The following is a 26629-nucleotide window of genomic DNA, read 5'->3' as shown; positions in this document are numbered from 1 at the left end:
TTCCATATCCAGTTTTATAATAACATTTGCTTCTTTTGTTCTTAGCCTTATATCAGATACTATTTCTTGAGTCAATAGTATGTTCTCCACAATACTTCTATTTTTGACAAAACCAGCTTGATTGGGAGATATAATATTAGGTACTTTGGCAGCCAATCTCTCATGTAACAGCCTCGAAAAAATTTTATTCACAAAATTGCTCAAACTAATTGGTCTCATATCAGAGAAGGTATTAACCATATCTTTCTTTGGTATTAAGACCAAATTAGTATGAGTGACAAACCTGGGTAATTCTGCACCACAGAAGAAAGCCTTTATCATATTGGTGACATCCTGTCTAATGATATCCCAACAGGTTTGATAAAACACCCCAGTAAAACCATCTGGTCCTCCTGCACTGTCACTATTTAGTTGGAAAACCACTGCCTTCACTTCTTCTTCAGTTGGCTCTGCTTCAAACATCACATTGTCCTCCTCAAAGATCATTCTGGGTAAGTGATTCAGAATTTCATAGTCCTTCGGATCTTCTTCTTTTGTGAACTGAGCAGTGTAGTATTTGATGGCTTCAACACTTATTCCCCCTTCTTCTTCTATCTAAATCCCATCTTCTCCTTGAATTCTTCTGATTTGTATTTTTTTTCTTCTTCCCTGTACATGTGCATGGAAAAAATTTGTATTTCTATCCCCATCATGGAACCACTGCATTCCAGCTTTTTGTTTCCAAAATTCTTCCTCTAAGTGTAGATATTTGTTTAAATCAGCTTGGACTTTATGCAATTCTTGTCTATTAGTAGCTGTTGGACAATTTTGAAATTGATTTTCCTTTACTTTAATAATCTCTTCAAGAGTTTCAATTTCCTGAAATATGTTCCCGAAGGTTGTTTTACTCCATTGTGTCAAAGCTACTTTCACTTTTTTCAATTTATGGTGAAAAAGAATGAAAGGATTTGCCATAAACTCAGCTGTCCAGTTTTGTCTAATTATTTCCATAAAACCTTCCTGCTTTACCCACCAGTTCAAAAACTTAAATGGTTTTTTGATTCTTCTATTGTCTCCTGTATAAGAAATTAACATAGGGGGATGGTCTGACCCACTCCTGGTCAGATGGTTGATATCAATACTAGCATATTTTGTTTGTAACATTTGATTACCCAAGCATCTATCCAATCTCTTGAAGATGCAATCCTCACCATTTTGACCATTCCACCAGGTAAATTTGCTGCCACTAAACCCCAAGTCTGCTATTCCACAGCTCTGAATGCACCCTCTGAAATCCAGAATTTCATTGATGGTTACTGGAAGACCTCCCAGTTTCTCATCTTCTAAGGTTATTGCATTGAAATCACCCCCAATCATCCATGGAATATTTACTGAGGTAGATAAATCTTCCATTGAGTCCCATAGCTGCAGTCTTTCATTTTGAGTACACTTTGCATACACTAGTGATATTAGCATCTTCTCTTGACTTCCTCTAATTCTCAATTTGATGGTTAAATGTTGCTGATGGTCCATCATTACATGATAGTCAAAAATATTATCCACAAAAGCCCAAATCTTACCTGATATATTAGCCACTGCATGCTCCATACCCAGCCTTCTTCTATATTCCTCTATCCTGTCTGATTCTTGAAAAGGTTCCATTAAACAAATAAATCCAAAATGATGTTTTTGATTCATTTTTATCAACCTTGTAAAAGCTTTCTTGGTATTGACTGACCTAATATTCCATATAAGAGCATTCATCATGGTTTATTAAGTTTATTAATCTGCCTTCTAGTATGAACTCCACCTCCAGGTGGGATACTTGTCTCTCCTGATATCTTTCTTTTTTCTTTTCCTCCTCCTTTTTGGAGATACTTTGGTGAGATATCTCCTGCTCTAACAGCTGCTTCAAAATTGTGCTCTAAGGTATGTTCATCTAGGTCTCTGCTACCTCTTTCCATAATCATTTTTGATATTGTTAATATGCCATGCTCATGTTGCCTTAAACTCTCATCCACATCGATTCCTATCGGCCTCACTATACTCCATCAATCTTTTTCTTTTTAGTTTTTTCATGACAACTATATTTCTCACACATTTACAACGGATTTTGAGCATCAAATTATATTAGTATAAAATATAAAAAAACTCATCAGTATTTACAATTCAATCAAACTTATTTATTAATATGACTGAAATTTACAAAATTTAATACATTGATTATATTATAAAATTATTTTCGTCACATTAAATTATTGTTCTTTTATCTTTAATTATAATAGTAAAATCAAAAAAGCTTATTCAATATAACATAAAGATTCAAAACTTTATTGTTACAACAGTAAAGTCACCTTGATGGGTTTTCATTGTTGTAGTGAATTAAAGTAAGTAGATTTAAATTACTTTCTATTCTTAAATTTGAGTGTTGATAGAACCATGCATAATTTGCATATGCATGGGGAAACGATATTAATAAAATACTTACTACTAATATATATAAGATTGTCCCCTTGATTCCATTAACACAAGATGCCTGGCACTGTTTGCGTAGATTAGAAATTAATGATTAGATGTTACGAAACTAAATTAATTAGAACATGTTCAGTCTTTATGAAACAGGTACCGGTTCTTAAATAATGTTACTACCTATACTACTACTTCCATATTAATATTTAGAATAGTATATAGTATTATTATTTGGTGTCTGCTGAGTTATCTTCTCGGAATGTGTGCCTTTTTTTTTTGAAGATAAATTATATTTATCGTAAAATCACCGGAGTTAAAGACCAAATGTATTAGTGAAATGTTATCAGTCATTCAAATACAAATATGTATTACTACATATTATTTTGGGACCTTGCATGCTTATTATATAAAGATAATTTACTTTTTGATTATTTTTTTTAAAAAAAAAGTTTTAAAAATCAGATTTTGACAAAGTACGAAATTAAAAATATTGATTGGATATTTATCACTAATTAAAAAAAAATAAAAGAAGAAGATACATGTGAGGAGGTTGAACACTACATATTTTTTTGATTAACATCACTGCAATCACTATATGACAATTTCGTATTACATTTCATGTTGGGAAATCAATTTAAATAAACCTAATCAGTGAGAGTTTTTTTATTCTTAAACTTTGTATCAATTAAATGTTTTCATATATAAATTAATAGTTAATAATAAAATAAAAAAATTACTACTATATTATACTTAATTATCATAAATCATCTTATTCATTAGGAAATGAATAATAATACTTAATAAGAAAAATATGTATACAATAATATATATATATATATATATATATATATATATATTCACATTTGTTTAGTGTAGTAGACCAACAATACTTACAAAAGTGAATGGAGTATATTTGTATGAATGTCATCATGGACCCCCCCCCCCCCCGCTTCCACCCCCAATGATCATCAAAATCAATAAATTTTGTGTAATTTAAATTTTAAATTAATACATTGAAATTTTATTTTAAACTTATGAAAATAAAACGTACATAATCGTTCTAAAACAATGGCGAAAGCCTTCTAAGACTGAAAAATCCACACTTAATTAAATTGAAATACATACAAATTTTAGATAAGATCCTATAATCTCAAAAAATCCATTTCATCATTTTATTTACTGAACATATATTTTAAATATTTCTATTTCATACTTAAATCTTAATCAATTTAAAACTTTAATTTAAAAATAAATCTGCCTTTGAATTTTGGTTTAACAACAAATATTTTATCTTGAAATGATTAAAAAAAATTAATTGAAAAATTAACGTTTAAAATTTGAATCTAATACTAAACAGTTTTTGAGGTGGTTACAACTTCTCCACTTTTTCTTGATTGTAGGAGTTTTAAAATTTAAATATACAATTTTTAAAAAGAGTTTTTCAAAATCAAACTACAAGATAAAAATAATATTGAAATATAAAAGATTTAAAATTTAAAATTTAATAAATTTAATTTTGAAGTTGATTACAACTTTCCCACTTTATCGTAATTTTAGAAATTTAAAACTTCAAGACATCTTTTTAAAAGAGAGTTATTCTACTCAAATACCAATAAAGATAAAATTAAATTTAGGACTTTAACATATTTTAGAAATCAAGCAAGTTATATGTAAATGATTATTATAACCAAAGAGTGATTTCAAAATATAAAATCCTATGAAGAGTAATATAAGGAAATGTGGTCTTAGAATCTTATTCAAATATAAAAAAATTATCAAATTTTCATTTTAAGTTCTTATTAAATTTTTTATATAGAAAATTTTCAAATTAAATTTATCAAATCACTAACACTCAATTCATCATGTTGTTGTTGTTATCGCCGTTGTCGTTGTTGTTATTATTATTATTTTGTTATTTTTATTATTATTATTGTTATTGTTTTTTATTATTATTATTATTTTGCTATTGCTATTCTTATTATTGTTATTATTTGTTGTTACTGTTATTGTTGTTGTTATTGTTATTGTTATTATTTTTGTTGTTGTTGTTATTGTTATTATTATTATGGAGACAATGTTAATTCGATATTTGAATTTTAAATTGAGGAATTATAATGTGGAGAGTCGAACATTCACCAATAAGGTGAAAGTTCAGGTAGTCAATCAATTGAGAGTTATTAATTAGTTTTAAAATCTATATTTTAAAAAAGTTAAAATAATATTTAGATCCAAACAAAATTTATTTATTTTCAGTTAGAAAGAAAAGAACAAAATTTTCCTAAAATAAACTACCCAAACCCCACATTAACCCCTGTTGTGCACGTTCTCTTTTTCATATCTGCACATACTCACCATAAGTGCACGTCCCCCCACTCTCTATATTTGCAAACACGCAAGTACATATACATGGGCTCACAAGCACATTTTATCTAATTAATGAAATAAAAATAATTGATTCACTATTTGTATTTAATTAATTACAATAATAAATACAAAATGCATAATTGCATATATTAATGTTATGTTTATGTTTGTATTTAATATTAAATTATTTATTACTCACTCTATGTTAATTCATTTTTTCTATTATAATTTTAGTTGAATTTTAAAAAGTAAGAAATATTTTTGAATCTTTTTTGAATAAAACATATGTAAAATGTACAAAATGCCCTTTAATTTCATGATATTAATCATTTCATATGAAAAAATAGAATTAAAAGCTTGCTAACAAGAAAATAATATTATTCCATTTAAACAAAATAAAAGAAATAGTAGGAAAAGCATGTAAAAACATATGAAGTATTTGTTTTTTTTTATCAAGATAAAATAATCAAAAAAATTAATATTATCCTTACTAAAATTTCAATATTATATATATAAAACTATAGGCGTAGCTGACTATAGCTATAGAAATAATATATTAATATTATAAAAATTAAGTTGTATATTTATAATATTAATTTAATGTGCTGAAATAAATAAGTTAACGATTTGTATCATTATTTTTAAAATAAACATTACTAAATGCATGATAAATTTTATTAGTTATTTTTAATTAATATTTTTTATAACATCTCAAAATATCCGCGCAACTCGCGGATACGTATACTAGTTAAATAAAAAGAGAAGCACTCAATTTAAGACATATAAAGTCAAAAATAAAATATATAGTGTTTATATCTAGATCTCACATGCATAAAAATACATTGAATGTGTTGTTATTGTAATATTTTATTATAAATAATTAAATTCAATGATTTAAGGAGTTTTAATTGGATACTTTATAACACTAAGAGTGTGACCTAATAGTCATTAAAACGGGTTGAAAATTATGTGATCTCATGTTTATTTCCAACACAAACAAAAACATCAAGTGAAATATCCCGTGAAATTAGTTGAAACTTAAAAATTCTAATACCACTCATTTTAAAGATTAGTGGGTGTTATTTCTCATGACGTCAATCACCCACGTAAAGATGAAAAAAATGAGGATATCATAATGAAAACAAAAATATAACAAGAAAATAAGAAAACAAAAATATAACAAGAAAATAAGTACGTAACTTTGAAATTTGAAAAAAAAAAAAGAAGTAAAATATACAAATCAAAATAATTAAGTATTAATAATAATTAAAAAATTTAACCGAATCTTTCTTTGTTGGGGAAGAAAAACGTATATAAAAATTATATCGAACAGACAATTGTTGAATTGCCTAAACTGAAATTTGAAAATAGTTATTATTAAAGGTGGAAATAATATCTAAATAGAAACATCTCTAATTAAATTACTAAGAGAATTTTAACAAATTGGATTGAGACTCCATAATTTGTTAAGAGTAGCGGACTCTTACAATGATTCATGAATTAGTTAAACGTTCACAACTTAAAAAATAAATTTTAATGCAGCTTCAAAGTTTATGAATGATTCATGGAGTTAAATCATTTATCAATGAGAACTTTAAAATTAATCTGTAAGTTTAAGCTTCAAGAATAATTAGTCAAAAAATTAAACTGTGAAAATTTATTGGTATTTCAAATACTCCCTCTGTTTTAAAATATTTGTTACAATTTCATTTTCTAGAATCAAACGATATTAATTTTAACTAACATTTTAAGAAATATGAGAAAAATTATAATTTTTAATATTTTTTATATAATTTTAAATTATTTAAATTTAAATTTAAAAATTAAATTAAATTAATTCCTAGAAAAATAGAATGTGACAACTATTTTAGTACGATTAGTGAAATTCAAATCATTTATTAAATGAAACTCCAAAAAAGATCTATGGAGTGTATGTGTATCTTGGAATTTCTTGGACGGCTATCCAACAATGACAACTGGATAACACATGGGAATGTGGACATGTCCCACCTACCACGTGTCACTTCTTGTATCATGGGCCTTTAAAAGATCTACCTTTGGCCCAAATACCATGTGTCGATGATCCCGGGTGTCACCCAATCAAGAATATGAAATAGGTGTGATAAAATTATATTAGTTGTCATATTTTATTTTGAAATTAAATTATTTCTAAAAAACCAATGAAATAGAAAGAAGAAAACCAATGAAATAGATTGTCTCTCCCACAGAGTTTCCTTTCTTTTCTTCCATCAGAAAGATCCATATCATACTTCCACTTTGGATTTATTGACTATCTGTGACCCCACCACTCCAAGCAACCTAAATTTCACTGGCCAATCATAACATTGTTTGTTTTTTTTTTACACTAAAATTTTAAAAATTATGAACTGAGATTTACCCAATTGTAATAAATTTCTATATATAAATTTATATTTTACATTGATAGTATTGAATTTTAATGAATCAAATTTATATAATAACCTATTTGATCGGAATATACTTTGAAATCCTCTCCGCTAACTAAATAATAAAGAAGATTTTAGAAAGGCTATTTTTAAAATTTAACTAAATTCATAATACAGTAATATGTTTAAAAAATTGTCATGTAGTTTATCAAATCACAGTTTTTTATATTTTTTATATTAGTTATGCTTTGAACTTATCTTAATGTTCAAATAAACTCTTCTAAGTCTTAATGTCCAAATAAACTCTTCTAAATTCTAAACTGAAGATTATTTCTATCAAAATCATTACACCCTTTTATCATAAGTATTTTATAAAATGATATTGGACAAATATAAATTTATGATTAATTTCTAATTTTCCATGATGATGCTACCTTTTATTTCCCCACTATAAGGGAAATGGAAAGGAGTTTTTGATTCCTTGGGCCCCAGAAATGGAGTGTTAGAAAGGTCGTTGGGAATATGAGGTGAGCAAGACATATGCCAACACAAAAATTGTGTCGTTTGATCACCTGTAACGCACTACTACACACATTCGTTGCAACCTCCACTAGGAAAAAACTCACCATCCTTTTAATAAGCCTGTCATTAGCTATCACCGGAGCTGTCAAAATAGATTTGACCGGTAATATTGATTTAAGATTGTGAATTTTAAAAATATTTATTATATATATTTTAAGTAGTATATTATTTTGCCAAATTTTCAAGTAACTAGACAATTGAAGTTATTATAACTATAAATCTTTGTCATCTTTTATTTTTGTGTTTATGCCTAATTTTTTTTTTTCTAGTTTATGAAAAAATGATCATGTAATGTATGTTGTTATTATAAATCTTATGATTGTTGACTGTTGTATTTTATCTATTCTATTGTTTTGTAAGTATTCCACTAAGGTGTGTAAAACTTATGGACATGTGAATTTTTGAGGTATTGGTGTTGTATTGATCAATGTTCGATAGTATTTCTAAGATGTCAATGTTGTCCATCTTTTGATTGAAGGGTCAATCCGTCCCAACCAGTAGCCCGCTTAAGCCTAGATTGAACTGCTATTTTATAGGTCCTTTAATTAAAAGGGTCAGTCCGTCGTAACCCATTTAACTCGCTAGTTATTTAGGATTGGATTGAGTCAGCCCATTTTGATACCTCTAACTACCACTAGTTATTAATTTTCCTATTACCTATTCTGTAGATGGATCGAAGAGGAAGTTTTATTATTAGAGATCATAAATTAAGATAATCATTATAAATTGAGTAACTTTTTAGGTGAAATAACTATGATTAAATGATTTTTTTGTTATAAAATAAAGTTGAATGATTTTTTGAGATAATTTTCATAAATTGAGTTGATTTTCGTGTTACACAAAAAAATTAAATAAGTAACTATTTGAGAATTTAATTCAATATAGTGGTTGGATGTTCAGTTATTTATCTATAAGACTACAGATCAATTACCAATCAATACATTTTGCCGGCAAAGAAATGGTTGAGTGGTTGTGGAACACCTGAGATCGAATCTAGCCTTTTGTCTGCTACTCAATCATGAGGTCGTTGCTTACAATAAAGTAATAGTAAAATAAAAAAATAAGACAATATAAGAGTAATTACTAATAATAATACTGATAAGAAAAATTAAACAATAACTGATTACATACTAACCTATACCCTTATCATAGATGTCCATATTCTCTTATTGAAGGTCATATTATCAATTAGTTGTAGATCATGTGTCTTTTTTTATTATTAAATTTTGATATTTTATTGATGAATTAATGAGTATAAAACACCACCTCGGACAAAGCTCATTCCTTACATGGCCCAATTGATTAGGAAAGAAATAAACAAACAACCAAAATCAAAACACCTAACACTTTGAACCTCCAAGCCCAGTTCATTCCGGATAGAGGGGCTATATTTGTCTAAGTAGGGTTTCCAAAAAGGGGGAAGCCTCTTTTCTTCTTTGTCTCCTCTCCACATTTACCGCCTTTTCCCCTGAAGAATATTGTCTTTTTGGGACAACTGTCGCCTTTGTTATCTTTTGCTTTGGGTCATCAATCGCTTGGATTTGCTGACCTTCACTGAAAGATATTCAGCTAACAAGAGTAAGCTTTTTTGATTTTGCTTTTCTGTCTTATTTCTTGTTTCTGACTGTTTCTCCTTTTCCAGCTGTGTTCTCAGGTTCCTTGGGTTGTACGTACTCATGACATTTTGCTGATGGATCTAGTCGAATGGAAGTCTCAATCTAACCTAGATCCTCCCGTTTTGTCGAGTCCTTTTTGCTGGCTGTAATAGCATAGGTTAGACAACATTTTACATTTTTTGTTGCCTCCAATGCTTTTGTAAATATTGTATATGTGAAAACTTCATGCTGTAGCCTCCTGTCCCCTCTATCCCTTTGCTGGAGTTAATCTCAAATAGGGACATTTTAGTTTATCACTGTCAGTGATCTTTCTTCCCGCTACTTCCAAACTACTGAAATCTGTATAGTTGCACCCTCCTTTATCGATTGCAATATTTGCCAAGTAGTCTGCTAGTTGATTTCTTTTCCTGAGAATGTGCTGGAATGTATGTTGTTTGTCCTGTAAGCATGTTTTTATTTCTGTTACCATATCTGTGATTATCGAGGGGCATGACCATTTTCCTTCTAGAATCTTGTACAATATCACAGAGTCTATTTGAATGATTATATTATTGTGTTGCTCCTGCCTGCTAAGTTTACATGCTTCTAGAATCGCCTTCGCTTTTGCTACAGTGTTAATGGTGTTTTTCAATAGTAGCTCTCTCTGCTTACAGTAAATTCCCTTTTTCAATCCTCAAACAAAAGGCATAGGAGCTTATACCTACTAGTGGGAAACAATACTCTTGTTATCTTTATTTTGGGACTATAACATTTCAATTTTTTAATCATATCTGGTCAATTACTCGGACATTTCATATTAAATTTCCTCATTTATATCATCATAAAAATGTCTAATCACATATTTCAATACATATCCAACCTACTTCAACTCTCCTAATACCCACATATCTAATATGTCGCACCTTCTCACTCACAAAATTCCAACTTGAATGTTTTCGAGTATAAATCTTGTTTTGGTAAAATTAGGATGATGTAGCAGCAAGCAAGGATAACACGTGATAAAAATGAATCGGACTGTAAAAGAGGAAACACTGACACAGCCATTCCATCTATCCGACAGACTCCCGACCACGGAGAATGGCTCCTCTGGGGGACACACTCTCTTCCCTGATCTGGCACATATGCTAATTTTCCCCATTAAACAATCAGTGAATATTTCTAGAAAGTATACCTTTGCAAACACTCACGTCGCAAGTTAGTCACTCCCCCGTTAATATCCTGCTTCATTTTTACATTACCGAAACTACCCTCTACTATACTCTCCATTCACTATAAAACCCCTATCGTTCACCTCCATCAACTTTAGTCGCAAAATAAACTTACAACACAAACATATCTACAGACAAAACCACATAGTACACCCTCGTCGGAATCTTATTTTCACCGACACCGGTCGTTAAAAGTTTCAATTTTTTCAGCTCGGAGGTCAAATAATTAACCTCCGATCTGAAGAAGTAGTTGTTATAGCGTTTTTTTTTCTGGGAACGGAAAAAACCTGAGCTGGGTAAGGTGGATTTCGTGATGGGATTTTGTATTTGTCCTTTGGAAACTCCTGCTAGATTACTGTGGAGTACTAGTTTCTTCCGCCACAAGCTTATGCTCTTCTAAAACTTAGTCAACTCTCTTTTTCATACACATCCCTGCTTTTAAAAAAAGGAACTCTGTTCTGGAGTCTTTTCTTTTCTGTTTCACCGGAAACATATTAATAATCGTCTTTGTATATATATAATTTGTACGGCGATCTTCCAGATCATTGAAAATATGGGATCTGGGCATATATTTTTCGACCCGTCGTCGTGTCACGGCAACATGTTGTTCCTTGGGAACGGAGATCCTGTTTTCCGAGGTACTGTTAGATCATTTATTTTCTCTATTCCAAATAGTATTACCTTACTAGTATTGTTTTACTCTTTCATGATAGTTTAATTGGTGAATCAAAACTCATAATTTTTGAATTGAATGATAGTTTAATTGATGACTCAAACTCATAAATTTTTAATTGAAGATGAAGGGTGTGGTGTGTTTGAGCAATTTGAATTATGTTAATTTCATTATTCAAAATTACAGCTAAAAGTATACAGTAGTAAAATTTTGACCATCTTAAATATTCCAAATCGTATAAATGAAACGAAGGGGTTAACTTGTAGGGAAGGTAACATGCGATAGATAATTTATAATGAATATGGAGAGGATAAGACCACATAGATCTTACACGTATTGAGGTAGAAAAATTATTTTCGATAAATCTTTTCTAACTTATAAAATCAAAACTCCGAGTGAAAGAGAATTTTGGCATCACAGGCAGATGGTTCAGATTATGATGCCAAAATTCAATTCACTTAGATATTGTTTTTATAGATTGATTGTCCGGTATAGTTAAAATAAAAATAAAAATAAAAATTATAACAACCTTTTTGCATGTAAGTTCTAAGGGTGGCCTTTTATACTATTCTGTTTTGACGCTTGACTTATATTTATGCAGGACCAAGATCGACTATGATGAAGATGGAGGACTCCTCGAAGAGGCGACCCTTCTTTAGCTCGCCGGAGGATCTATATGATGAGGAATACTACGACGAGCAGTCGCCGGAGAAGAAGCGCCGTCTCACTCCTGAACAGGTTAGCATCCTGCTCTTCCTTTATCTACCCAAAAATATAATTAATATTTAGAAAAGCATTTTCTTTAACAGTTAGATGAAGTTGTTACGCAATTCAACATACTGTAACATATATGTGCTAGCTATCAAGCCAGTTAAATTATGTTGGTTCAAATCTCACGGTCATTAAAAAATATATTTGGCAAATGGCCACTACATGTGAAAAGATTTGTTTAGTCAAATTTGAATTATGTAATTAAAGAAGATTCCCTCTTAAGTGTTAAGTTTTTAATTGTATTGGAACATATTCACCACGATAGCATCAAATTCTTCACAATATTGTGTCCATGATTCGACCTTTAAACCCTGAAAAGAATAGAATTTCTTTTTAGCAACGAGCGTTTACTTTAAGCAAAATTTTATAATTTTGTGGATTCGATTACTTGCTAAGCAATAAGTGCATGTCCTGCGTTGTTGGGTACGCAAATGAAGGTGCACTTGTTGGAGAAGAGCTTTGAGACAGAGAACAAGCTGGAGCCCGAACGCAAGACCCAGCTGGCCAAGAAGCTGGGGCTGCAGCCCAGGCAGGTGGCTGTATGGTTCCAAAACCGTCGTGCCCGGTGGAAGACCAAGCAGCTCGAGAGGGATTATGATCAGCTCAAATCCTCTTATGACTCTCTTCTCTCTGATTTTGACTCCATTCGCAAAGATAACGATAAGCTCAAATCTGAGGTAGTAGTGTCTTGATCTTTTTATTTGTCTACTTAAATTTTGTTGTACCTTGTACCAACCTCTTAAGATCGGTTTCCTGAATCGAGTTTTGGCACTTTTATTAGTTAGTATGTCCCCAAGGCCTTAACTTGCAATACTCCATAAGGAAGCATTAAGAAATCATATTGGATACAACCTGATTTGCAACAATTTGATCAATGATTGTGTCATAATCCTTATTAAAATAATCATGACAAAAAGTCACCTTTCTTGTAACATTGCAGAGTCGGTTACAGTGATGATATAGCCATTTTACTACTATATGATAATATGAACATATATGCATAGAATAATATATCTTATTCAATAACTAGCTACGAGAGTCTATGATAACCTCTATAGAGAATATTAAGATATGTTTGTTGAAATTTTTTGTCGGGGAAGTTGGTAATTGGTAGCAATTTCAATTTTAATTTTAATTTTAATTTGAGGTCATATTCTGTGTAACACCTGGCCATCAATAATTACAATATTCTTCTTCACCTACAAAGAAAATTATATCTGTCAATGTCCTTCCGAGTCATCTTGCATCAAGTCAAATAAATAAAGTAGCATCTGTTCTAAGTTCTAACCCCCCCACTTTCTATGTTTTTCAATTACTTGGATTTCAATTCAAAAAAGCGAATATACTTTTGATATATTGGGAAAACTTGCTTTAAAATATGCGCAGTGATGAAGACCTTACTATTTAGATAGTGGATGTATCACTATCAGTTACAGTATTGGTTATTTGATAGGACTAGCTTTTAATTTATTCTTTTGCTTTTATTTTGCACCTTTGGTTTTTTTAAAGGATTATTAAGGGATACTAATAATAATAGAGTTAAGTTCTTTGAGTTAACGTCGTGTATATAGATATTTTACAATATTACGCTAAGTTGACTTATAACAACAGGCTAGTCTTCGTAATACCTTGGATTAGTATATATGGTAAGGCCGGGTAATCACCTGCTATAGTCGGTTAAACTAATTTGATGATGAATCAAGATGGTTTTAAGATTACATTTTTATGTTACTGCTATATGTATAGCCCGTAACCTGTCTTATATGTTATGGTTCTATAGAAGCTAATTAAACTATTTTGTTAATTGGGAAAAAATGCAGGTTGTTTCATTGATGGAAAAGTTGCAGGGGAAAGTGGTTGGAGGAGCGGGGGTAAGTGAAAAATCTGAGGTCGTGGAGGTTGATGCTATGACGACCCTTCAAGTGAAGGTGAAGGCTGAGGACCGGCTGAGCAGTGGCAGTGGTGGGAGCGCGGTGGTAGATGAGCATAGTCCACAGCTGGTGGACAGTGGGGACTCATATTTTCACACTGATCATGAGTATCCAGGGCCTGGAGGATGCAATATTCCTCCACCCGTGGATGGTTTACAATCAGAGGAAGATGATGGAAGTGATGATGGCAGCTGCCACGGCTACTTCTCTAACGTCTTTGTGGCGGCAGAGGAGCAGCATCACGAAGAAGGAGAAGAGCCTCTTGGATGGTTCTGGTCTTAATTGAATTTTAGAGTATTGTATTACAGTTTTTCTTATCTACGCTCCTTTTGTATGATGAAATAAGCGTTGTAATTCGTACTCATAATTTAAACATCTATTAATATGCTTTTGCATCTTTTGTTCTCTTGATTTAGTTCTGATTCTTGATGTTTCTTCATATATTTCACATCTAGTATTTTAACTGCATGTTCCAATTATTACATGCTTGATCGAATACCAGGGAAGGAGTTCATATACTCGTAACTGATGAGTAAGGAGTATCAGCACTTCCATGTTACCTACTGTTGCTGTCTAAATCATGCTTTGCTATTATACTGACGTGACATGAAATTCAAGAAAGTAAAACTAATTTTTAAATTTTGTGATTTTAAACTAAAATATGTTGAAAGTATCACAATATCTTTTTTAATTTTATCATATTAAACATATTATATGAAAAATTGAAATTAAAAAATCGTAAAAAAAATATTTTTTTAAAACAAATTAGAAAAAAGTAAGACAAACAATTAAATACTATTAAATATGGCTATAACAGTTGTAGCAGAAGCACAAAATTAGACCTTTTAGAGCCCATGTCATTTTGTTTTTTTAGTGATCTACAGTAGATCCATTCCGCCTCTGCACCATTGTCGTGCGCATGATATTTATGACGTACTTTTTGAAGAATCAATTAAGTAAATAAATATATATGCTCTTTCTATAAAGTTAAATTTACATTGTAAATTTTACATTATTTTTTTAAAATTTTGTTATGATGCTATATATATTATTTTTTTCTCTTACTTGGGACGGTGAGTCTTTCGGAAACAACTTATCTATCTCCATGAGATAGTGATAAGGTTTGCGTATATCTTACCCTCCCAGACCCTACTTGAGGAATTTTACTGGGTATGTTGTTATTGTTGTTTCTATCAAGTTAAACTTTTAGATAAATACTCTTTTCAACGACACTGACACCCGAACTCTTAAAGTTAAAAGAGTAAATAAATAAAAATCTGGACAAATAGCATGCATGTATGGTCTCTCTCCTTTCAATGCCATATATAATTTTTGTTGTGCCATTAAAGTATATTACTAATATCTTTACTCAAGGACACAATGTTCTTAAAACAAAACAACAAAACTGATCTGATTATCAACTATTGCAGGGTCCATGTGAAACGCTAATATATACCATGTGAGTATATATGTACAATGTGAGTACTACGTACCTATAGACTAAATATGGAATAGTCAATAGAGTGTGTGCTTTCTTGTCCTAATTTGATGAGTGACCAACTCAATGCACCATTTGCTGGCAGTGGCTGGAGAGGATCCCATGTGGTGAACCTGTGTGCTGACTCATTTTTTCTTCAATCATCAATTCATCATATATTATAAGAATAAAAATCAGATGGGATGGGTATCATTCAAATCCAATATGGCTGTAAGGTTGTGAACTCACATCTTCAATGTTACGTCACTTGTATTATCGATCTAGAATTAATAAGCCAGCAAGCCATTATAGTTGAAATTCTGAATTACGAGGTGTGATGTAGTCAATCTGCCATAATGTAAGCATTCTAATTGTTTCTATGGCTTGATGGTCGCACGAAGATAAAGTTAGCATTGCGCTAAGACTTTACTGAAGTTGTGGGATATTTTGTTTTTTAACAAAGAAGTATTTACAACAAAGTTGCAGATTAGAGCAATTATCCAACTTATAAAGTCCAACACAAAGAAATCATCAAATGGACAGCACCAAATTAGTTGAATCTTTATATTAAACAAATCATGATTCATGACATTGGTAATGTATTAGTTTGCAAATAACATAGATATTAGTTTGTGGATCTCAACCATCAAGATCAGAAATATGATAATTTTATTAGTATTGCGGCCAAATTTTGATTCCCTACTTGTAATGGTTGTCATGTTTATTACTATAAAATATATAATTAACATTTGTGGATCAGAAAAAAGAGAGTACAACTAGTATATAATTTATATATTATATACTCCCTTATAACATCAGCAAAAAGAAAAGTAGATAATTATCATTTGTGGATCTCAACTATCAAGATTATGCCGTTGAAGTCCACAAACCCAAAAGATAAAATATAATTTTGGCAGTTTCAAATTTTGGTTTTTATTTATCACGTAATCATTTTATTTTTGGTAGTGATTAACAAGATCTATTAGTTCTTTCACAATTCAAATTCGAATCGTAATGATATGCGAGCATTATTGTCTAATTAAAGTCTTTCCTATTCTTGGTTAAATACAATAACAGAAAATTAATTAGCGGAGAAACAGTCCTAGTCAAATGATGTGGCACCAAATTCAAAAATTGCTTTTCTTCTGTTGAAAGGTCAGTTCAAAATGAAGTCTCAACTTTCATAAGCTGGGGATTATATATATGTAATACTTTTATTTACTGTCATTTTATTTCAAAAAGTAACAACTTTTTTAAGAAATTAGATTTTTAAAAATATTTTAAATTATATTCTTAATATTAAAAAAGTATGCACAACATTTAAAAGGAAATATTAGCCTACCTTTATTATTAAATAAGAGTAACTTAATAAACTATAAGCATAATTGATTAGGCCCTCTAAATTTGTCAAAGTGTTATTCACTGGACATCTAAAATTAAAGTTTATTAAGAAAAATAAAGAGGAATACAATTAAAATAAATATAATTATGTGATAATTAGTAGTTAAAAAAATACTCCACTGGAAAGCTGAGTTTTTGAATTTTTTTTCCTTCCACGCGTCTAAATGTGAGTTTATTGATGCTCTTTGCCACATTGCCACATCAATATGTAAAAGCTACCAAGTTTAGGAATATGTTTAGTCCAATGTAATTGTTAGATGTGCATCGAATAAAAAAGTTAAAAACAACAATGAGAATGAGACGGAAATGGTCTGAGTGTCGGTAATTATGACAAAACGTAGGGGTAATTCCGTCAACGCGAAAATCTCGAATTTATGTCGTTGGACTCCCTCTGCTCCGCGGTCACATGTACATTTCCCGTGCTGCCGGCCCAAGTTGGGTATCAAATAGCGCCGTCCCATACTACTGTTCTCGCCGGTTACAAATATCTCTTTCTACTCTGTCTGACTACTACTCTTTCACTCACTATACACATCAAATTCTCCATTGTTTACTAGGTTAAAATCTGCTCGTCTCTGAAGAGGAGAGTTCAAAATCATTTCGATTTGCTCCTTTACCCGATCACTTCACCGCCCAGTTTTTCTGGTATCGTCAATCTTCCCTTACTCTGTTTATTTACTGTTTTATATATGTGAAAATGTAGTATTTTACATACTGAACCCCCTAAACATTGCATTTTTGTGAATCGCTGCTGGAGTAATCCAATTGTATAGGTTTGTTGATTGTACTTTGCTCTGAACTTGCTAACTACGATCTGCGAATGTTCTTCTCGCTGAGATCTTTGCTATTCTGCTGTAATACGTTTTGGGATTGTTTTGTCTTGTAGTTAGTGCTTGTTGTAGTTGATTCTTCTGATCCTGTAGTGTAGATGCGATTTCTTTACCGTTACTGATATTATTATGAAGAATTTTTCCAGTAATGATTATTGAAAAGGAATTACTGTAGTTTGATGTCTCTAATCATTGTTTGAATAGTGATTCAAAGTGCTTTGTTGCTAACTTCGATGGACAAAAATGAGCTAACTATGTCATTTGTGCTTAACTTAGGGTTTTGCTCTTTATCAAGGTGTTCTTTGTCTTTTCCTTAAAAGGTTTTTGCAGCATGATCTGAGTCAAAAGTTGTGTGAGTTGTACATTGGCAACATATACTCTACTTAATTTACTGGTTGAGTGATTTTCACACCCAATACCACCAATTCAAAGTGAAGTAATGTTGTCAAACCTTCAATGCTACAGTTCATCAAATAAAAAATTCGATTCTTCATTCAGAAACATTAGATCACTATGTTACTTGCTCTTTTTTTTCTTCTCTAAGGCATTAGATTAGTGTGTTCTCTTTCCATTTCTCAAGCTAATGCTACATCATTTGCTTGATAATGTGAGTCCCCATAGTTCTTTTGCGGAATATTGGTTATACTAACTGTATGGTTGTCAGGTGTTAACCTTTAAAAAAATCAGTACTGTTGTTGTAATAAAATACAATCACCTTTTATAGATTTATAAAAGCGAAAGCGATGGGAAGGGTAATGCTCAAGGTGCTATTAGAAGCAAATTTATATGCTGAAACTATTGCCAGGTGTTCACCAATATCTACATGATTAATAAAGAGATGTGATAATATGTTGTTAATATCTTGGTAAGTTTTGCATGATGGGACTCAATTCAAGTTCTTATGCGTAGGTCAGGGCCTACTATTGAAGCTCTCAAGGGCCAAAAGAAATGACGTTTTGGGTTCTTCGGCTATAGGGTATCTTGCGATTTTGGAGCTTGGCCATAATTTCTTGCAGTTTTAGTCCCCATTCGTAGGCGTTTTACAGATTTTTCCAACTATTAGCACTTTTTCTTACAGTTGGACATGTGAGAAATCCCTTGGTGTGATTTTAATAAAGTAGTGAATATACATGCGAAGATTCAGAGACATGGACAACTTAGTTTATCATTTCTTTTTCTTTCTTTCTTTATTGATTATTGTGGTGTCGTGCCATCTTAGGCACCTTGATCAATCCACTAGGTAACCTTCTACACTAAACTAAATCGGCTCATTCCAGGTGTTATAACTGGTAGTTTGAACCTGGAATCTTCAGGTTGATACTTCTATGCCTAACTATTCAACTATCTCCTTGGGACAACATAGACGGGTTTTTATTTCAACTTCTAATCTTGAATAGAAGCCTTAATAGCCGTATTGTCACTAGGATACTGTTCCTCTATGAAAATTTACGATTCTATGTGAAGTCTCGTGAGATGATTGAGAATATCTTCCATCTATTGTAAACAAAAATATCAATAGAAGGACAAAGTCTTGATATGCCAAATTAGTCAAGGGACCTTGGAAGAAAAAGAAATAAGTTGCTGGAATGACCACAAACATGAGAAAGCATTGTTGAGGTCAAAAGTTCGTTCTAAAAACCCCGTAGTTCAAATATCTGTTTATTTTGTTGCTTTCTCCTCTTCTCCGGAGTTCACATATCTGTTTATCATGTTGCTTTCTCCTCTTGTATTCCATGAGAAATGATTTCTTAAGTGCATTGCTGGCGTGGCTCTTAATAGCCCCTTACACTGCTGGTATTTCAGAATCTAATCCCTTTATGATGTCTGAGGAAGCTGCTAGAGATCTCATTGTTCTACCTGAAGCTGGGAAGAACAACGAGATCCCCAGTAATGGGAGTGTTCCAGTGATGGGGGTTGAGAGCATTGATAAAAATTCAAAAGATAAGGAAAAAGAAAAGCCTGCCTTACTGGTTGGACCTGGCCTGAATGGAGACAGTAAGGTGAATACTGGGGCAGAGGTGGGAATTTCAGAAGTGGAATACATAGAATCTGAGAATTTGAATGATGTAGAAGATGTTGACACAAGTCTTAAGGTAATGATTCCTGATATAGTTTGATGTTTCATTGTAGTATTTTGCATCTCTGTTTTGCCTTCTTTATATTGGTTACAAAAATCTCTTTTCAATGTCTTTGCCTCTCCTTTTTCATTTGTAGACACTGTTGACTGGGCTAGACTCCAAGGACTGGGTTTTAGTGTGTGAGGCACTCAATGATGTTCGGCGTCTGTCCCTATTTCACAAAGAAGCAATGGTTGATATGTTGTGAGTCTTTGTCACCTAGGCTATAACCTGAAAGATGTTTGATCATGATGTTCTAGCTGGTCTAGACATATCTTTTTGTATGCTCTCCTTTTGTTTTGTCTGGTCTGACTTATGTTTGCTACTTAAAATGAGCAGGGGAAATGTGATCTCCCTTGTTGTGAAATCTTTGAAAAATCCGAGAAGTGCCGTTTGTAAGACTGCTATTATGGCATCAGCTGACATTTTCAAAGCATACTGTGACAGCATTATTGACTCGATGGATCCACTGGTAACTTTAATTTTTGTTCTCTTTTGTGACTTGTGAATGCATTTGGCAATATATTTTCTCATAATTTTACCTTGTCCTTGTGCTCATTATGTGACTGTGTCCTTGCTTAGCTTGTACAACTTCTTCTGAAATCTTCACAAGACAAGCGATTTGTATGCGAGGCAGCTGAGAAAGCTCTTATAGCTATGACAACATGGGTTTCTCCATCACTGTTGTTACCAAAGTTGCAACCGAATCTGAAACACAGAAATCCTCGAATTCGAGCAAAAGCTTCAAGCTGCTTTTCCCGAAGTGTACCACGTCTGGTGAGAGTTCTAAGTTCTAAAATCTCTTCCTTATGCACCCTGACCTGTGAATTTTAGTTATTACTATTTTCATTCTTACAATTTTTTCCTGCAATTCATTGTTTACCGAGTTTGTTTGTTTATTTGCTGGCTAAGATCTTTTCCCTTGGCTATGTTTTATTGACAACATCTTGATACAAAAGTCAGTTCAAGGAGGAAACACTTTTTGAGAGTGTTTTACTAATTACTTTACTGGTTAAGGGAATGACTAGTTAATAATTTGTTTATATGCTGACTAATCTCTTTCCCTTGGCTATGTTTTATTGACAACGTCTTGATACTAAACTCCACTCAAGTAGGAACCCTTCTTGAGAGTGTTTCAATAATTATTTTACTGGTTAAAGAAATGACTAAGTAACAAATTGTCAGTCATTTGAGTATATTGCTTATAGTTAAAAATTGCTAAGGAATTTTTACATGGTTTCTCCAATCTGTTTTGTTCACAATGCCTATAATTAGTTGCTTTCATTAGTCAATCCTCTTCTGGTGATTTGTTTATTATTCAACGATATATATTTGTTCTTGTTGAATGAAAACAAGAAATATTACATCTTAGTGGACCCTCAGCACGGGAAACATTTTCTGATTATGATCATATCACTGAAACATGAAAGAGGAATAAACTTCATCTTGTTCTTAGTTTTTTGTTTTCTAGGTGTTTGCCTAATTTCCTTTTTTACTACTAGATCTGGTCTTTACTAACAGAGTTGCATGTTTCACAGGGAGTAGAGGGAATCAAAGCATATGGAATTGAGAACTTGATCCGAATAGCTGCATCCCAGCTCAGTGACCAGCTTCCTGAGTCAAGGGAGGCCGCTCGTACACTGTTGTTAGAACTGCAAAATATCTACAAAAAAGCACTCAAGGTTAACCCCCCACCAGCAGTGAGTGAAGACCCAGAAACAATTTCCGTGAGTGAAGACCCAGAAACAATTTCCTGGGAGCATTTCTGTCAATCAAAGCTCTCGCCTTTGAATGCTCAAGCAGTTCTTCGTGTAACCAATCTCACTAGGGAGGGTATTGTTTTAGGCTCATAGTATTTGTGCAAGCAACGAGCTATAGTTCACCTTTGTCCTTCGCCATTTTTTTGGTTTGGTTTCTTATACCTGTATATACCATGAAAGGTTTGAGGTGTTTGCGAGGCAATTAGACCATATATAGAGCTATAGTTCTCTAGTGTCTTGAAATATGGTTTAGATTACGTTTGCATTATACTTAAAAGTCATTCATGAATGCTTGCTTTGCAGTTCAGTATACATGTAATTGTGCTCGTTCATTGTTTACCATGGTATGTTAATGGTTGAAACGCAAATTCCATTATTGTGAAGTCGAGAAGTTGTTCATAATGGCGAAATTGGCATTGTTTGCCATGATATGTTAGTTTTCCTGTTAAATCTTTTGATTTGGGCATTGCTACATTTCATGTACACGCTTCCTTCTAATGTTTGTCTGGTGATCTCTTATCCATCATCTTGTGTTGAATCATTCCCTCTGATAGATTTGAAGATTTTCCTTGTCCACATTCGTCAGGTTTTTTTAATTTCATGATGTATAAATCTATGCTTGTGAACTTTCTATCTTCTATGAAAAGGCATCATCCACTGTGTGACGGGCAACGACTATGCTGAGATTTAAACTGTAAATGTTAGGATCAACACTTAACATAGTCCATGCAAGCGCCATATTCAATGCAACCCGAGACAACAATAAACACTGCAAAAAGAATTTTTTTTTCCTGAGGAACTCTAATTTGGCAAAGTGCGTCATACTAAATTCAAAAGAAATGATTGGAAGATAAAAGTTTGGACTTCGTCTTGTGTTATGTGTACCTTCATTAACACATGTTACGGGTCAACTACCTATGCCGTCCGAAATTCTTTTAAGTGATAGGTCTAATATATATATTTATATAAAAGTTCATCTCAATCCTTAAAAAAATAAACTCATTCAGTAATTGCAGTGTGCAAGTAATCTCTCATCTTTATTCTTCATTTCCTCCTTAGATCATGAGTTTTCCCAAAGGATTTAACTTACAATGAAGAACCATGAACTGCGCAGTGCCACGCGTGTTATAGTCCTGGCAATGGTGATATCAGTGATATTGCTACTTGTTTTAGTCGGAGTTCTTGTCCTGATTCATATCTGTGTAAGTATTGAGGGAGTTCGACAGAAGAACCGACAACGTTAATATGGTGGAGAGAGGGAGCACCAGCATGTGCCAGGAGGATATAGAAAAGCTTCCTTGCTTTGTTTTTCAAGCTAAAGAGAAGGGAATTAGTACTCCAGTGGACTGTGCAATTTGTTTGGACAATTTCAAGGTGGGTGATAACTGCAGAATGTTGCCTCAATGCAACCACAGTTTTCATGCTGAATGCATAGACTTGTGGCTCACCAAGTCCCTTTTTTGTCCAATCTGCAGAGCTAGCTCTGATGTTCTGAGGGGCTGTTGCATAGCTGCAGGAGCAAGCAGCGGATACAGTGAAAGTGGTCAAACAAGACAAGAATCGAGTTGAGAGAGCGTCAAGAAATTGATGATTTTAATTTGTTGATAGCGAGTAGACTCGTCTTTATTCTTGGTTTACCAAAGAGCTCCATTTCCACGCACCAGATGTTTAGTCCTGGACTTGGGTGACTCTTCGATTGAATTGGTCCTTAGCTAAGAATTTACTACCAGAATTGAAACAAATTTTCTGTTGTTGCTTATAGTTTTTTAATGAAAAATTATGGTGTGTGGAGAGTGATATTCTTTCTTTATGTATATAATCAGATACATTTAAATATCGGATTACACAATTATATTGTACTAACTTTTGATCTATGTAGAAAAGAGTTGTACCAATTAATGTTCATTATAAAGATTACCTTATAAATAACGTAACTTGATTGTCTAAATATTTGTGAGTGCATAAAACGAACATATATTGTATGGCTATACACCTGTCTCTTGGCCTCTAGTTATTTTTTTCTTTGTCGAATACAAATGAAAACTAACAGAGAAAAAATCAAAGTGACAACATACTACAAGCTGCTACAAACCTCCTTACACTGTCATCATACGTTTAAGCCGGCGTTCGAGAAGTGCTAGTTTGGTTTAAACCAAGAATATTCTTTTCTTTGTAACTAAACAGCTACACATCAAAAGTCCATCCTGTTTATCTTTCATGTACAAAAACACACCCCCTACTCACAAGTGGCCTGATTCTTTTTCAAGGGCCAAAACTTTTTCATGAGTCAAACACGTGAAAATATCTTATGCTATATTAAATTGTGTGACTTTTTCATCTAAAGTCTCAAACAGTTCAATATGGGGCACGTGTAGTGCCTTCTCTTTGCTTTGTAAGACGGGTTGATAGAAGAATTTCTAATGGGGATTTACACAAGGGACAGGACTAAACATCTCAATCTCATTACTGCTATTTGCATTTTCAGCTTAATCAACACATTCTGCCTTGCATTTTCTGCTAGTGAATGCATCCTTCAACTTGGAAAGTTTCCAGTACGTATAACGCACATGATGTTGGTGGAAACTGGGGTAGTTTCTTTCATTATAAAGCCTGTGAAGGACCGTTTCGAGACTACCTCTATGCAATGGGAATCAGAGCAAATAAAACAGGACAAATGTACCTGAATTCGACTCAGCAAACGAGCTGCTTGACTAAAATGAACAATGAAGGAAATGGAATTTATGTTTTCGGTTGTAGGATTGAGAAGCTAACAAAAACTGGTGGCAGCTGCTCAGATTTCTCTGTTAATGATGTTAACATAAAGTTAGGAGATAAACTCAGAAAGTTGAATAATAACTGTCAATTTCAGGACACTGCTGATAAAAGAGGTCATTTCTGCGAGTCCTGTGTAAATAGCTGGAAAGATATAAAGGAAATGAAGTCGATAAATGACAAATACACGGAGGCTGAAGCAGATATATGTAGGTTTGCAGTATTAGTATCACTAACAAGTTCTAGAATTACAGATCAAGCGTGGCTCAGAAAGCTGTACAATTGCCTTTCAAATCAAAAGCAACCTGTGAACTTTTCACATACCGAAGAAAAAGAGTAAGAGGCAGAAGAGCACTCAGAGCTGACAGAAAAACACAAGTTTAGACCAGGTAATCCGACTAGCAGAATACTGTTTTCGTCATTAGAAGATGGATTACGTCAAGTTTAATGTATTATTTGAACTTGAAACAGGTTTATTAGTTCTAATTGGAGGAATCCTAGCAGTCCTGATAACTGTATTTATCTCTGTGTGGACTTTCATACGTAAGAGGGCCAATGTGGATGCATCTGAGAAGAAATTTGGTAATGTTCTTGCCATTCAGTCTACCTTCTAACAGTGTAAAACAATTTTTACGCTATCAGGTCTCTTAAAAGATAGTTGCCACCTTTTTCATTTTTGCAACTCTTGAACATGTTGTGTATGACGGACTGAAAAGAATGATAACTTAATTAGCAGTTACAGATCTGGCAATGCCAAAAGATTCTAGTTTGGAAGTCTCCATTGAGGAGGTCTACTCTGCTACAAACAATCTAAATGAATCAAACTTCATTGGTGAGGAGGCATCTGGTTAGCATCTATATCAACTTTGTTCTCCATTTATCGGAACAGATTTTTACTGTTGAATTTTTGACATTTTTCACTGATCACGTTCTGATAGGAAGGGTGTATAGAGGCATTCTCTCCAACTATCAGGAGGTTGCAATAAAGCACATAATCCATGAAGAATGTATCGAAACATTCCTCAGGGAAGTCAGAAGCCTTACTAATGTCAGACATCCAAACCTTGTAGCCTTGCTTGGCTATAGCAAGAATGCAAAAGAATGTTTCCTCATTTATGAAATTTGTCCCAATGGTAATCTCTCTCAGTGGCTCTTTGGTATGTACAATTCTCTCTGCTTGAAATGTCAACTTTCCCGATTATTTATGCCTTAACTCGACTATTCCACCTAGCAGCTCCTATCTTTCAACCAGCACAAGTATTGAGTAACTCTACTCAGCAAGGATTAAATAGATGGAAAGAAATCACCTAGCATTTTTTGTCTTTTATAGGGTTCGGATGCTAAGGCACACTATTGCTATTATAAGCTGCATTTACTTTGTTCCTTATACCTTCCCTCTTTTGTGTAATGGTGAATGCTGAGATTAGCTTTGTGGAACAGCAAATGATAGAGTACTATCCTGGACCCAAAGGCTTGAAATTGCCATTGATAGCGCTAAGGGACTCTTGTTTCTTCACACCTATCATGACAGAAGTATAATCCACCGTGATATAAAGGTAGAAAATGGTTATGAATTCACTTCAAAGGTCTGAACTTTGGACATTCCTGAATGGCTAAGTCTCTTTATATTAATTCCACAGCCTATAAACATACTCTTAGGCCAGAATTTTGAAGCTAAGCTTTCTGATTTCGGATTGTCCAAGGTGATAGACATTGATGAATCCTACATGATCTCAGAAGTGAGAGGCACCTATGGTTATGTTGATCCCGAATATGAAACAAACCATCATATGTAAATTCAGCAGGTGATGTCTATAGTTTCGGAATAGTACTTCTGCAGATCCTCTCTGGAAGGAAAATTGTCAACATGAACACGGAAAAACCAACACTGTTGGACAAAATTGTAAACAATTATCCCTTTTCACGAATCTATCATTCATTACTCGTAGAAGATTATATGAATGTTGATAATACCTGTCATTTCAGGCGAAATTGCTGATGAGGGAAAGAAGGGCAATGGAATTTGTTGATCCAAAACTTCATGGAGATTACTCTACAGAGGCTTTCCAGCTCACACTGGAGCTAGCTATTTCTTGCATTGCACCAAAGCAACAAAGAAATTCCATTGAGAAAGTTGTCGACAAGCTGGAGGAGGCCTTAGCTATAACAAGAAGGGCAAAAGCTTCAAAACCTCACTCTACACCAGTCTGGTCTTCAACTTCTTTCCAAGAATTAATAACTCTAGGAATAATATAGTACAACAGTTGAAAATGT

At 32.7% G+C, this 26629-nt stretch overlaps 2 protein-coding genes and 2 pseudogenes across 3 annotated transcripts; all 4 read left to right on the top strand.

The window, feature by feature from the left end:
• Nucleotides 1-10595: 10595 nt before the first annotated feature.
• LOC129872399 (homeobox-leucine zipper protein HAT5) lies at nucleotides 10596-14413 on the top strand. 2 transcript variants are annotated; one of them, XM_055947385.1, is made up of 4 exons: nucleotides 10596-11261; nucleotides 11898-12034; nucleotides 12505-12747; nucleotides 13888-14413. In XM_055947385.1, the coding sequence occupies exons 1-4, from the start codon at nucleotides 11177-11179 to the stop codon at nucleotides 14278-14280; spliced, it is 858 nt and encodes a 285-aa protein (XP_055803360.1). In that variant the 5' UTR covers nucleotides 10596-11176; the 3' UTR covers nucleotides 14281-14413. The 2 variants fall into 2 exon arrangements, with proteins under 2 accessions (XP_055803360.1, XP_055803361.1); XM_055947386.1 differs by having other exon boundaries at nucleotides 10612-11261; nucleotides 12505-12744.
• Nucleotides 14414-17194: 2781 nt separating this feature from the next.
• LOC129874471 (uncharacterized) lies at nucleotides 17195-21959 on the top strand. The gene is made up of 6 exons (XM_055949760.1): nucleotides 17195-17521; nucleotides 19510-19799; nucleotides 19921-20027; nucleotides 20163-20295; nucleotides 20406-20600; nucleotides 21362-21959. The coding sequence occupies exons 2-6, from the start codon at nucleotides 19524-19526 to the stop codon at nucleotides 21674-21676; spliced, it is 1026 nt and encodes a 341-aa protein (XP_055805735.1). The 5' UTR covers nucleotides 17195-17521; nucleotides 19510-19523; the 3' UTR covers nucleotides 21677-21959.
• Nucleotides 21960-22663: 704 nt separating this feature from the next.
• Nucleotides 22664-23188, top strand: LOC129872785 (RING-H2 finger protein ATL56-like; annotated as a pseudogene).
• Nucleotides 23189-24227: 1039 nt separating this feature from the next.
• Nucleotides 24228-26611, top strand: LOC129872784 (probable receptor-like protein kinase At5g18500; annotated as a pseudogene).
• Nucleotides 26612-26629: the final 18 nt, after the last annotated feature.

The sequence above is a fragment of the Solanum dulcamara genome, chromosome 11 (genome assembly GCF_947179165.1).
Source record: "Solanum dulcamara chromosome 11, daSolDulc1.2, whole genome shotgun sequence".
NCBI classification, from domain to species: Eukaryota; Viridiplantae; Streptophyta; class Magnoliopsida; order Solanales; family Solanaceae; genus Solanum; species Solanum dulcamara.
This window is presented reverse-complemented; position numbering and strand designations above follow the sequence as displayed.

What these genes read in the sequence shown, in the direction of transcription:
- LOC129872399 (XM_055947385.1), top strand. Translation starts at nt 11,177, where the DNA reads ATGGGATCTGGGCATATATTTTTCGACCCGTCGTCGTGTCACGGCAAC. An exon ending in CGGAGATCCTGTTTTCCGAG is followed by an intron (nt 11,262 to 11,897) that starts GTACTGTTAGAT and finishes ATATTTATGCAG; the next exon opens with GACCAAGATCGACTATGATG. An exon ending in GCCGTCTCACTCCTGAACAG is followed by an intron (nt 12,035 to 12,504) that starts GTTAGCATCCTG and finishes ACGCAAATGAAG; the next exon opens with GTGCACTTGTTGGAGAAGAG.
- LOC129874471 (XM_055949760.1), top strand. Translation starts at nt 19,524, where the DNA reads ATGATGTCTGAGGAAGCTGCTAGAGATCTCATTGTTCTACCTGAAGCT. An exon ending in GAAGCAATGGTTGATATGTT is followed by an intron (nt 20,028 to 20,162) that starts GTGAGTCTTTGT and finishes TAAAATGAGCAG; the next exon opens with GGGAAATGTGATCTCCCTTG. An exon ending in TTGACTCGATGGATCCACTG is followed by an intron (nt 20,296 to 20,405) that starts GTAACTTTAATT and finishes GTCCTTGCTTAG; the next exon opens with CTTGTACAACTTCTTCTGAA.